Source organism: Astatotilapia calliptera, chromosome 7, assembly GCF_900246225.1.
Source record: "Astatotilapia calliptera chromosome 7, fAstCal1.2, whole genome shotgun sequence".
NCBI classification, from domain to species: domain Eukaryota; kingdom Metazoa; phylum Chordata; class Actinopteri; order Cichliformes; family Cichlidae; genus Astatotilapia; species Astatotilapia calliptera.
Window position 1 is genome coordinate 22,711,261 of NC_039308.1, and position 13,211 is coordinate 22,724,471.

The 13,211-nt window shown below is 41.9% G+C and overlaps 2 protein-coding genes across 4 annotated transcripts in view; one reads left to right on the plus strand and one right to left on the minus strand.

The window, feature by feature from the left end:
• Nucleotides 1-2,782: 2,782 nt before the first annotated feature.
• Nucleotides 2,783-12,248, plus strand: gdnfa (glial cell derived neurotrophic factor a). Of its 2 annotated transcripts, none has more exons than XM_026173862.1 (3): nucleotides 2,783-3,602; nucleotides 4,450-4,683; nucleotides 7,278-12,248. In XM_026173862.1, exons 2-3 carry the CDS (start codon nucleotides 4,476-4,478, stop codon nucleotides 7,841-7,843), a joined length of 774 nt encoding a protein of 257 aa, XP_026029647.1. In that variant the 5' UTR covers nucleotides 2,783-3,602; nucleotides 4,450-4,475; the 3' UTR covers nucleotides 7,844-12,248. The 2 variants fall into 2 exon arrangements, with proteins under 2 accessions (XP_026029647.1, XP_026029648.1); XM_026173863.1 differs by having other exon boundaries at nucleotides 2,783-3,526.
• Nucleotides 12,249-12,326: 78 nt separating this feature from the next.
• Nucleotides 12,327-13,211, minus strand: part of wdr70 (WD repeat domain 70) — a 42,441-nt gene continuing 41,556 nt past the window's right edge. For both annotated transcript variants that reach the window (XM_026173847.1, XM_026173848.1), the window contains one exon: nucleotides 12,327-12,710. In XM_026173847.1, the coding sequence (XP_026029632.1) occupies nucleotides 12,626-12,710 (85 nt within the window). In that variant the 3' untranslated portion in view covers nucleotides 12,327-12,625. The remainder of the gene's footprint in view (nucleotides 12,711-13,211) is intronic.

A 13,211-nucleotide genomic window follows, 5' to 3' on the forward strand; every position in this document is an offset into this window, starting at 1 on the left:
TTTGATTAGCAGCACATGGATGACACTTGACACTTGCCCTCCTCACTCCTATGGAAGTAGTAAAGGTCTACTTAATTTTTCACACAGTGCTTGTGCATTTTGGCTTGATTGCTGTTAAATAAATAATGACATGATGTTACACGGCATGTGTCGTACTTCCTACTGATATAGAAACATTAGAAATGAGAATGTACTTAATTTAATGATGACTGTAAGCTGGTGGTTTTAATGTCCTAAGTGAGCATTTTTAATGTTGTTGAAATATATTTTCTAGCTGACACAATGTTGATAAATCATTTGGTGTACAGTATAAAATCTCCATCTCAGTTTCCCGTTACATGTGATGACATCTGCACCATTTCTTGTTCTGTTTGACCAGTAATCAAACAGATGGGTATTATATCTTATTATATCTTATTATATTATATTTTTGCTTGTGGACAGTAGACTTTGTCGTCCTGACCTATCTCTCTCTCTCTAACCCTTTTAGGCATACGTAACTGACCGAATCTAATGATTAAATATGGACTTAATAATTGCTCATAAAAATTATACACAGAGGTTGAATAATCTGCTCTGTCAGTTTCAACTCAAAAAAAATGCAGTTGAATAATTTTTCCATGCAATGCGAACTTCACAAAGAAAGATTCTCTGCTGCCTGTGACCTTCCTGCTGTGAGGGGCAAGTGCTAACCATGCACCATGACGCCGGCCATGCAGCCACCCACTGTGTGGAGTTTGCATGTTCTCCCTGTGCTTGAATGGGGTATCTCCGGGTACTTCGGCTTGCTCCCACAATCCAAAGACATGCATGTTAGGATAACTGGTGACTCTGTGTGTATCGCCTCTAATGTGCTAGCCCTGCGATAGACTGGCAACCTGTCGAGGCTGTACACCAACTACCTGTGACAGCTGGGATAGGCTCCAGCATCCCCCACTCCAACCCTTAATTGGATAAGTGGTTAAGAGGATGGATGGATGGATGGATGGATGGATGGATGGATGGATGGATGGATGGATGGATGGATGGATGGATGGATGGATGGATGGATGGATGGATGACCAACTCAATTTTTAAGGTACAAGTGGACCCTGTACATGCATGTAGTAGTAGTTGTAGTAGTTGTAGGCAGTGTAGTAGCCATTTGTAAGGGTGTGGTAGATAAATAAAAAAAAGATCAAAACATGTAATTAATCTAATAATCATGTTATTCAGTAATTGCTTTTATAACAAATATGAGATAATATGTAGTGTAATTGTTTTTTTCCCCCAACTTCCTTCCCTAAACTGAACGTGCATGTCTAGCAAGTGGCTCCGCTTTTAGGTGACTCAGTCTTTTATTGTAATCTGCTCAAAGCAAGTTCACATTACATCCGTACATTTGAGCCTGTTTACATAAGCACCGACTGTCTCTCATTCATTTTCTACACCTGCTTGTTCCTGTTTTGATCAGTGTGAACAATTAGGCAGGAAAACATCACAGTGGCATTTTTTTGACAGTCTGATTTTTCCATTGACCTTAAAAAAATGTTATTCAGTTTTATTTCACAGATGAGCAGATTTGTGTGATTGTGTTACATTGTCAAATGTGAACATAAGCATCAGCCAGCATATAAAGCTTAAATATGGAGTCTTAAACTATGTTTGGAATTTCTTCATTTGTGGCCCATGTGTTCCTTTACGCAGAACAACGCCATTTTTGAAGAGATCGTAACATTAAAACATTAAAGAACCACACGTGAGAGACTTGCCCTTGTATAAAATAATTAAGAGCTCCAATATGACTCACTATAAAACTGTAAACAAAAATAACATGTGAATTGAGAAGATTGTATGATGACAAATGAACCGTTCACGGCTGTCATTTAATACAATGAAACCATGCGAGAACATGACAGAGAGGAATCCATACAATGAAGACTTGGCTCAGTACCATACAGACACTTTAGAATTGGGCAGGGCGCACAGAAATGCTTGAATGAAAGCATGTATCAACAAGAAGTTTCAGACCAGGAGCAAACAAATATGAGCCTTAATACCTCTGAGAAGCAGACAGGTCAGCGTGGATTCGAAGTGACAGCGCTAGATTTTCTTCCCTTTGTTGAACAGCCATTAGCAGCATTTCACGTGTTAAATTAAAACCAGAGCGCTTCTTGGAAGTGTGTCTAGCTGCATTTGGAGCGGGTCTCTCCTGGCGCACGAACACAAAATTACTTTAATTCTTGAAGGGCTGGGTTACTGGTGGAATTCAGTTTTGCGTTAGATAAAAGGCAAGTGAAGCTTGTAAATCATGAGAGGAGATGGAAAGGCTTTCTCGGGTGCCATATCTTAAATAGTGCAGCGTCCTTTCTTTGTGGTCTGCGTGGTGTTGGCCTGAGCTCACCTGGATATAAAACCGCGTATTGAATGACAAAATGCTCCAATTTGTTAACCTGTGAATGTAATTTCTGTGTAACAAGTTTTGAAGTTCGAGAAATTGCGAATATGTGCATGAGCTAAGTGTCTGCTGGTATTTACAATTTCGTTCTAGTAAATAACAAGTGAGATAGTAACCTCACATTTGAGACGTGCTGTAGCCGTGAGACGGAACTTGACGCCGAGGCGCACAGAGTGAGGAGATCAGGTTAGAAACATGGATCGCAACAGAACATCTCTAAATCGCATTCCGCTTACTGAAATCTAACCCGGGGACATCAGGATGTGTGACATAATCCCCAAGACATCTGAAAACCGCGCTCCTCCAAACACGGCTCCAGGGGTGGTTTGGAGAGATATGTGGACCACTGTTTGCTCTTGCAGGGATCTATAAAAGAGGGGCGGACACCAACTGCCCCCAAACGTCAGAGCGCACTTAACTATAAATCTCTCCAAACTGCTCTCTGCGCCCGGCGCGTTGTTATGCGCAAACATCTGTCGTGCCTCAGTCCAATATGAAGAAAATGCGTGTGGACACCCTTCGAGGTTCATAGACACCAGCTGACCTGGAGAATATGGAGAATAAATATCGCCGGGCTTCTTGTTTACATTGACGAGATTTGTATAAAATGTTGGCGATTGTGACATTTTAACGCAGTTTCTGGATATGAGAGGTTCTTGACTGTTATATCAAAAGTCGGACTACACGATCGGGCACTCTGGCAAACATATTGCGCACTTTTTAGCGCCGTGCTCGTGTGCTGGAGACACTGATGTCTTCATTGGACTCCTTTCAGTTGGAGATGGTGGCCCTCTCTCGGATTTCCAACGTGGAAACGTAGCATCCAATTAATCAGCGGCAGCAACTGTACCCCCAAGGCGCAGTGGCACTTGGTCCGCTCTGTTCAGCACCTACCTTTGGACTCTGAAGTGTGAAAAGGCGCGTGGATGGTCGGTGTGCTGAGTCCGAATATGAAAAACATAGCTGGTGCGTTACTGCAGCCTTTTTTCTCCCGCTTGGACACAAACTGAAATTGAACTCGCTTGAAGGAAATTTTCGTGCTGGGGTTGTTGAAATGATTCACGCAGCGGAATCAGCTGGGAACATCAAGTGAGTGGCGTTTTCTGTTTGGATTTTTACCACTAAAAGCCGAGCTAGTTTCAGGTCTGCATGGGCCATATTTAAGGTAAGTAAGTCTGTTTTTTATTTTCTCATTTCAGAGTGTCACACCAAATACTGCCTATAGTTTCGGATTGTCTGTGCGCATTTAGATAAAAAACAAATAGTGACTGTGAACGACGGGACTTTCACACGTATAAAGACAGTAGAACTTTTGTATTGTATGTCTGAGCCAGTATTTATCTATGCATAACTGTTTAGTTTTGCTGCAGACTCAACATGCCATTAGACAGAGTCACGTAAGCTTTGGGGTTCGCCATCTGGCCAACTCACACTACTATTTAGGCAATCGTTGCCAAAATGCTTCGATGCGTGCTTTAAGCAGCGCATTTTTTTTTCCTGTGAGGCGCACCCTCCCAGTCTCTCACAAGTAGTAAGAGCTTGGCTGATTTTAACGCAGCGTGAATAAATACAACCAGTCTGCCATCAGTAGCTTTCTATTTAATCACGCATTTAAAACAGTACTTTTACGCACAGATTTGCGCATTCCTGCATTGTTATTTTTAGCTTTCATTTGTGGTCTTTTGTGGATTCTTGCTCCTTTACGGCACAATATGCTCATTTATTTTGTTTTAAAAAATGTGAATCAACATTTTCTGGCAGCTTCACTCTGATATTCACGTTCACGGCACATGCACAGAAAAAAAAACTGAGGATCAAAGCTGCTTGACATGATGACACAGTTATTAATAAAGAATGAGTCAGGGTAGGTCTGGCCACAACAGTAGTGTTTCAGACACTTTGCTGACTTCATTACAAACTAGAGGAGGCTCATATTCACTCTGCCCATTTTTATACCCATCAGTTTGTTTTGATTTAAAATAAAATATTATCTTGTTTTGTTTTGTTTGCAGCTTTCTTCATAGGAACTGAGTCTAAGATGAAGTTATGGGATGTTTTGGCCATGTGTTTGTTGCTCCTGAGCTCTGTTGCTACAAGGCCTCTCTACCAAAACACTCAGCCAGCCAAGAGGACTTATTTCCCCAGCAGCTATAGTGATTCTGTGCCCTTGCCTTCTTTGGAGGACGAAGCGCCATCGTTTGAGCGTGAAGACCACCGACTGCAGGAGATCTCAAAGGAGAATCAGTGTAAGTATGTTTTTGTAAGATGTGTAGTCTGTCTTGAATTTGTAATTAGGCTGTATGGGTGTCACATAAGAGATGTACTGTTTGTCCAAAGCAATGTCAATGTAATAATATGCAATTAACCATTATATAATCCAGGCATATTACCCTGTTGATTTGATGCATATGTAATGTTGGTCTTCCTTGACTAATTACACTTGGGAAACAGCACACGCAGTGATAAGCGAGGCAATATGCTGAGCCCACAGTGGAGAGTCCCATATTGATAAGGCTGTCAGACAGGCAAGTTATCAGACGGAAGATCTTAATTTGCGTTTTATTGGCACTTTGGGTTGCATCATACGGATGTCAAAACAATCCAGCAGGAAGAATAAGAGTGTGAACAGCTCCAGTCCCAAACATGGGGTCATTCTCAACACTACCCCCTTCTCCCTTTGTTTATATTCACCTCTGCCTCTCTGCAGTTTAGAGACCCGTAACCTTTACCCATCTGCCAAAGCTCAGAAATTATGGTGTGGTTTAGAGAACAGGGGCCAGGTCATGAGGATTTTCGACAGACAACACCGGAAAGTTTGAAGCACCGACTGAGAGTTCTGTGTTTATGCTCATTTTAACAGCGACAGTGGGCAGGAATTTATTTTGTTTGGATCAACGTGACACTGTAACATCTTCACGCAGACGTGAAACACGGCCAAGAACTAGATAAGGAATGGAACATTTGGACAAGAGTTTGTCCTGCCACCTCATTTTGTTTGGGCCGGGGTTACATCACTGATCTGCTGTGCAACCCAAGTACATTAACTATGCTCAGATACTGTAAGCAACAATCGAGATCCAAAGAGGGAATGGGTCTTTTTGGTTTGTAAAGATAAAAAGCTTGTTTCTTTTTCATTTAAGTTCTAGAAGCTGCAGACACCAGAAAATCAGCGGTTAGATCTGATCTTATTGTTGTGTTCAGTGATTTTTAAAAAGCAAACTTCTTAACTGTTAACTCTGTAAAACTCCGGCAAGGTTTGCACAGCGAATCCCCCCATTTGTTGCTGCTAGTCTAGTCGATTAGCAGGTGTAAACTGTAGCCACCCTGCCTGTCATCTGAGATGCTGGGGTTTGTCTAAATCAAAGGGTAGGTGTGTCTAAACAGATTGGCCCTAGCTCACCTGATATATTAGATTTGTGGCTCAACAGGCTCTGAAGCTCAGGCAGATCAGATGGCCTGCGCTCTGCCAGACAAATAGGTAAAAGAGGAGCGATAGGAGATACTGCAGTTTAAAGGCTGTTACACACCACACTACCTGCCAGACATCACACGCCGCCGGCCTGACCTCTTGGTGACACACCCACGCTGACTTGAGCTCTTCATTTGAGAGCAATATGTCTTCATTATCTTTATGCACACTTCACTGTTTCTGGAGCTGCAGGCACTCAACCAGGAGAGACGTTACTCTGTAATAGAATCAACATGTAACAGTGCAGCATCCAAGCCTTTCAGTCAGTCCTCATCACTCCTCGCAGCAGATGGCAGAGAGCTGTGCTGGTGCATGTTTTCAGTTTTGAGCAGACTGCAATCTGCCTCATCTGAATGAGTCAAAGCATATGATTTCCTCTTATTCGGCCTTTGAAGTCTAGGCGTTCTAAAATTACATCCGTCCGAGATTTAAATGCATCTCTCTAGGTGGTGTAATTGGCCTGTGCCTACTGTATCAATACAGTCGGTTCCTGTGTGAAAGCCTGCTGGATTAACTTAAGCTGTAGAGTTAACCTTTAACGACTCAGGGTTGCATGGCAGCGGGGTAACCGCATTATTTATCTGAGGTCAAGTCTGCCCTTGCATGCCTATATTTTTTTCCTCCCATCTCTGACTGAAAAAGAACTGAAAATGAAATTGACAACAACCTCTGACCTTCAGCTTCCAACTCATCACACAGCAGCCATCATGGAAGAGGTTAAAACAGGGCACCTGTAAACCTACGTCTGAGCTGCTCTGGACTGGACTGCTCTGCATTCCTCCACTCAAGACTTCTTCTTGAGCGTCTGAGCAGCACATATGCCAGTATTTCTGTGCATTGTCTAAAAAAACAGTCTACATTCGGATAGTGTTATTTTTTCACATCTGAAAATTCGAATATTGTGCTTCCTGCACATAGTTAGATGACAATAGAGATACTATTTTCATATGTCTATTACTATTTAGGACTAATGCCTGAACAGTTTCTTGGCAAGCACCTTTTTGGAGGTGCCAGCAGGCAAAGTTTGGATTGGACTGTCTCATTCTAAAATGATGAGATTGTAAGTAAGATAATGTCTTACTTACAGTAAATGTGCGCATGTCTGTGTGTGTGTGTCTTTTTGTTAGTTGTGCAATGTTTTAAATGTCATGTACTATCACTGTGGTTGATGTGTTCCTATTCCCACAACGATCTATCAAATTTTATCTTATCTGCTCATGCAGTCTTTCAAAACAGTAAATTATTAATTACAATATAGTTGATGATCGTAGAGCTGACATGTCAGAAAACTGTTTAGTGTCAGCGGGAGCCTGGATATGAGCTTTATAAAAGCAGCTTTATAAGCAGATCTCTCCCTTCTGTTTCTTCCAGATGACATTGGAGGTCCCTATCCAGATCAGTTTGATGACGTAATGGATTTTATTGAGGCTACCATTGGCAGACTGCGGAGATCTTCGGAAACCAGCGGCGGTTCCAGGGGAAAGAAGGAGCAGAGAAAGAGAGGAGCGGCAAACACAGGAGGCGCGAGAGAGGAGGGGAGAGGACACGGTGACAGGAGGCGTAATAGGGGCCGAGGGGGGAGTAGAAATGGCAAAAGAGGACGAGGTGAGAAAGGGAAGGAGAAAGAGAGTATATCTGTGCAGACGCGGGGGTGCTTGCTAAAGGAAGTCCACCTCAATGTGACGGATTTGGGGCTGGGCTACCAGACTAAAGAGGAGCTGATCTTCCGGTACTGTAGCGGCCCCTGTATTGAGGCAGAGACCAACTACGACAAGATCCTGAACAACCTCACGCACAACAAAAAGCTGGACAAGGATACACCCTCTCGCACCTGCTGCCGGCCGATCGCGTTTGACGACGACCTGTCTTTTCTGGACGACAATGTGGTGTATCACACGCTGAAGAAGCATTCTGCCCGGAAGTGTGGGTGTGTTTAAAGAAGTCACATGAGCGGCATGTAGCAGACTAAGGATATCCTTTACAAGCTCACGCTGGAGAGGGACATGTGTACACAAGGTCAAATTGGGAGTGTTTGTCTCCTTTTTGTTGTTGTTGTTTTTGTCAGTAGTCATCAGAGGAGGAGCAGGTAGGCGTACTGAGACCGCCTGAAAGACACTGGAACAGCCGCTTGAAAGGAAACTGTGCGTTTATCCCATACTCGACTGTTCAAACACGTGCAAAACAAAATGTATCAGGTGTGCACCAGTTTGCAGAAGATTAAATACTGTTACACTTTCAGATTTGCCAACTGTGCTATCTAAAAAGGGTGAGAGTAGAAGAAACATCAGTTGTTTTGTTTTTTCCACAGCTGGCTCTTTAGACTGTAGATGAATCCAGAGATTTGACGAGCTTCAGTTGCAATCGAAACACTTCCAGCCTGGATGTTGGCATTTACATTCAGAGCCAAGGAACCCCATCGGAGTTAAGCAAAGACTTTTTTTCTTCTTTTTTTGTGCAACACATCTACATAAAACCCAACCTATATGCATACATATAGTATATACGTGTGTCAGAGGTATATTTATTAAGATGGAATTAACTTATTGTTATTTATTTCAATCCATTTTATTAAAAAAAGTGTCTTTTTTTTTTATTTATTTAAAGCTTTGTTTGTCCTGGATAATGCCAAAGTAGAGCATTTTCTCAAGTAAAACCATGCAAGCTGACTCAGACCTGTTAAAACACTCCCACGATCCCAAAGCTTATTTATGTCACTTAGATTCCAGGCTTTCTCAAGCAGATCCAAATGATCATTGTTAGCCGTTAAGGAAAGATAGAGAAGCAGAGGAGGGGACCAATAGAAGATTTCTTTTTTTTAAATAGAGCTGATCTGTTGTTGCATTTTGAGTAGTTCACCTCGTTATCGCTAATGTGACCACACTAAGACAGGGAGAAAACGTCACCCGGGTACAGCCTCCCATTCAAAGCATCCTTTAAGAACACTATGTTTACGCGGAAGCAAATAATTCTTTGCTGCTGTTTGTTTATAAAGTGTGTGTGTGTTGTTTTTTTAAAATCAACAATCCAGGACAGACTCGGCGTCACTCCAGCCATAAGCCATAATGACTTTTAATTTCAATCTGCAGTCGACACGAGAGCGGTGTGGTCTCGCAAGGATCTGCAGGTGCCTTTGACGATCCATCCTTTGAGTCACACAGTACAGAAGCTGCTATTTCTGCCTGTCAGCACGCGTTACCTGAAACCTCGCCCTGGCCTCGCACCAAATCTGAGCAAAAGGCTTTGCAGCGATAACCGTCCCAGTAGGCTTAAAGTTCACGGGGCTGGCCGTGTTTCTGTCTGAGCTGTGACAGACAGGTCTTTTTTTTTTTTTTATCCTCAAAGGGGATTTGAAAGTGATCCTCTAACATGAGTCTTAACCAAATATCCCCACCGGCAAAGGCAGTTTAAGGAAGATCTAGCTGCTGTAGTGGATGTCATCACACAACTGATATGAATATCTCAAAGGACTCAACAAAGGAGTATGTTTTGGAATTACTGAGTAAATGATTGGTAGGCTCAGTGGGCTTTTCGGTGTACCCGTCCAGCCACCTGTCCCCAAAGTTTAGGAAGAAATATACATTAAGGAAAGGAGACTCTTTAAAAAGCGCGTTTGTGTGCCCTGTTAAGGGGGTAGTTTTAAGTGGAACAAAGAGAGCCCTCGAGTAGGTCTTGATGTTAACACGGATTAGGGACCAAGGTATCTGTGCCCACCCATCAGCAAGCAGGCCAGCTTTACTGTGTAATCCCCCCACACAGAACAAATCCAATGCATCAAGCTGAATTTAGGCCAAATACTACACAGACAGGGAAAAAAAGTCTAGCTTTTATCACAGCATACCTCATCAGTTGGATCATCTTCCCCTTTAACAACTGATTCGTGCATAAGCCTTCCCAGATGGGAATGTGGAGGCTTCCCAGAAGCCTCCAGAGCACCTCGCTACTCTTCCACACCATACATTAAAGAGTGTGAACTGCAGCACTCGTCTCATCGGTGATTAGTACCCCGGTTTTGATGCAAAAGTGTAAAGATGAAAAGGACTACATTTGTTATCACTCCGCTATCACCTCTGTGGAAAAGAAAAAACAAACTGTCATGTCGTCTCACTTGTTGTGTGTTACAGAACCAAAGCTCTGGGCAAACTTTATTTTTGTACAATATTCATTTTATAACTTTTTACAGAATTAAACTTGTTTCTATTAAATGAAAATGTCTCCTGGTATTGTGCCATGTACGACAATGATCCACCGGTGCCAGATGGTTCTAATTTGCAGGGTAATGTTTACACAGGCATCAAGCAAAATTGAGGGTGAAAAATTTGGGTTAAATGGGGAGAAATGCGAGGATGGTTTGAGAGATGGCCTCCGCAGTGTGGCATCCCCCTTCTGCTCTGAATTCTTGAACGGGAGCCCGGGAGTCGTACAGTAAACAAAAGCCAGCAGAAAAGTGCCACCGACTGTATATCAAGCTCCTCGAGTCTGTTTCCACTGTGCAGAGAAGATATGTAAATGGCGATGAGAAGGTGGCAGAGGTACAGATAGTGAGTCATGACACAGACGCAAGGAGTGCACGCAATGTATACCTGATGGCACCTTCTAATCCCTTTGTTCGGCCTGGTTACTGTGAACCTAAATGGACAACTGGTTAGTTGCTGTTTAACAAACCTGAAGGTCACCTCTTTACCTCTAAGTGCAGAAAAGAGGTTGTCTTCAGTCTCATTGCTTGAGCAGAAAGATGCTCAAATGAAAACGAGATCTGTGAAATTGACCAGGAATATAAATAGAGATTCATCCCCCCAGATATTCACTAATGGTACTGTAATTTAAAAAAAAATGTTTGAATTTGAGAGTGAGCTTAGTCTTTTATAGGCCTATAAAAGGTTCTACCTTTAGGCCTACACAGAGCTTCTCCTTTTCGCGTGCCAGACGCTTTTTCACACAGTGACGGACTGATCAACCGTCCCACTTGAATCAAACTGCAATCACTCCCCACCTCCCGCTGCTGACTGAGGACTCTGCTACTGAAGAGCTTGACGTCAGCCTCTTCCCACGAAGCCAGTATCCTCTCTAGATGCTTTTAAATACATCACTCACTGTTTCAGTCCATCCATGTTTCTTCTTCTGGTTCTTCAGTTTCATTTCATGGCCACAGGATGCTTGCCAGGACACAGAGACATTTTATTTGTCTTCTTATAATTTTAGTTAGGACACATTGCTCTACATATATAGCCCTTTCTAAGCCACTTGGTAAAAAGATGAACCAAAAGCCAGATCTGGATTTTAAAAAAAGGTGTAGTATTAGTTTACAGTTTTTGACATTCACTCATTCATTTTATTATCCAATTCAGGGTCTTAGAGGTCGGGGCTTAAGTCTGTCCCAGCTGCCATAGGTTGCGAGGCGGGGCACACCGTGGACAGGTCACGTATTGCGGGGCTCCTGTTTGTCATTATGCAGGCTAATCTTGTTACAAACTAGATACATTTGAGAGCCAGTGCGTTGTAGGCAGGCGATGCATTCCAGAGAGATGCACAGTACACAGAACACAAACGTGGCTTTCATTAACTCTGTATGTTGTGGTTTTTCTCTGTCAGTTGAAGGATTTTAGACACTACCCAGGTCAATCAAAGGATTGCTAAAGAAAAGAAAAAGGTATGAATGCACAGGGAAACAGGACCTCTGTGAAAAACAATGAAATTAAGGAATCCGACTGTGGAAGTTCATCATTCAGCTTGAGAACAGCTGTTTGAGAAAGACTCAGCTCAGCGCTGGAAATGAAATGTGTACGTGGGATGCATACCGAGTAAACTTCCATATACTGCGTTTAACATGTGGTTGGATACTGCTGAAATTTACCTTTTCAACATAACGATGGTTTACATAATAAACATTGCTGTACTTGCAATTATGTTATTTGTAAGAAACAAGGCAAAACATGTTTGGGGTTTTTTTGATTTTAAAGCATAAGACTGTGTGCTGTGTATTTTACATCCACAGCCGCACAGAAAAGGTATCTGGCAAAGATCTCCCTTTAATCAGCTCTTAAAACCATTTCACTTTGGATAAAATATACAATTTGACATTTGGATGCAAGTCTTTTATTAAGGCGTTAGGTGGGTGTAAAAAAAAAATTTAATTAAAATAAACAGATGATTTGATAAAGTTTTGTCGCAACCCACCAAAAAAGTACATCTGTAGAAACATTAAAGCCTTTAAAACGTCTCAAAGTAAATTTGGATGGATTTTTTTTTTGTACTTCTTAGTAATTTACTTTGTACAAAGTGGCAAACTGTTCTTCGTAATGACAAACAGCTCTAGACCGCAAAATCTGGAGCCGATTTACGAGGCATTAGCAAACGCTGGAGATGTGGGGTGAGAGGACAATGGGAGCGATGAAAATAAAGTACATACAATCTAAACAGACGTAAAAAGCCAAGTTTTTCCACTGTTTATGAAGTTTATGAATTGCAGTGAGAGGACCATAAGCCTAAAGAAAATGATATTTATGATAAAATCCTTTCTGATTTATGGGTTTCCCCTTAACACAGAAGAGTGCACATATATACACATAAAGGCTTCACAGCGTTGTCAGGGGGACAGATACTGTACAATTTAGGAACATAATTGATGCTCCTTTGCTGAGTACTCAACAATAATTCTGTCTTGCGACTAATTGCCCACCGTGTCAGCTGTCCTGTATAAAATGAACTGACACTGAAGTCTCTCAGATTTTGCGTTTCTTCCATTCTGGCTCCTGGTCGGGCTCCTCATCCTCTGATTCCTCTGCAAACACGGGCTCTGGCTGGGTCCTAAAGGGATTAACAAAGAGGAATGATTTACCTGCTTCTTTAAAAGTCTTCAGAGCAAAACAATGAAACGTACGAACAAAGAAAATCAGCAGAGCAAATGAGAAGTAATGGAGAAAGTTACATTTCTAGTGCACTGGAGTAAAGTTTTACTCTATATAGAATAAACATGGCTTACTGAAATTTAGGCCGTAAACTGAAACTTTCCAGATTAAAAATTTTTCAACACCAAAACATTAAACTAACCTGAAATGTTTTGAATGACTTGAATGAGTCTATTTAGCAACTGTCACTCCTGTGATCTGTTGGCCAGAGTCTCTGCAAGTTTATGATTATGATAAATGACTAACTGATCGTGTCAGCGCACGTGAGTTAAAAATAAAAAATAAAAAAACAAAAAAAACCTCCTGTGACGACTTTGGCTCGTTGAGTACCTGGAACGTCAGCCTTTGTGACTTTTTAGTAAAATTTCTTCGGTGTTCTAAGAAATGAAGGTAAAGTCGT

What these genes read in the sequence shown, in the direction of transcription:
- gdnfa (XM_026173862.1), top strand. Translation starts at nt 4,476, where the DNA reads ATGAAGTTATGGGATGTTTTGGCCATGTGTTTGTTGCTCCTGAGCTCT. An exon ending in GATCTCAAAGGAGAATCAGT is followed by an intron (nt 4,684 to 7,277) that starts GTAAGTATGTTT and finishes TGTTTCTTCCAG; the next exon opens with ATGACATTGGAGGTCCCTAT.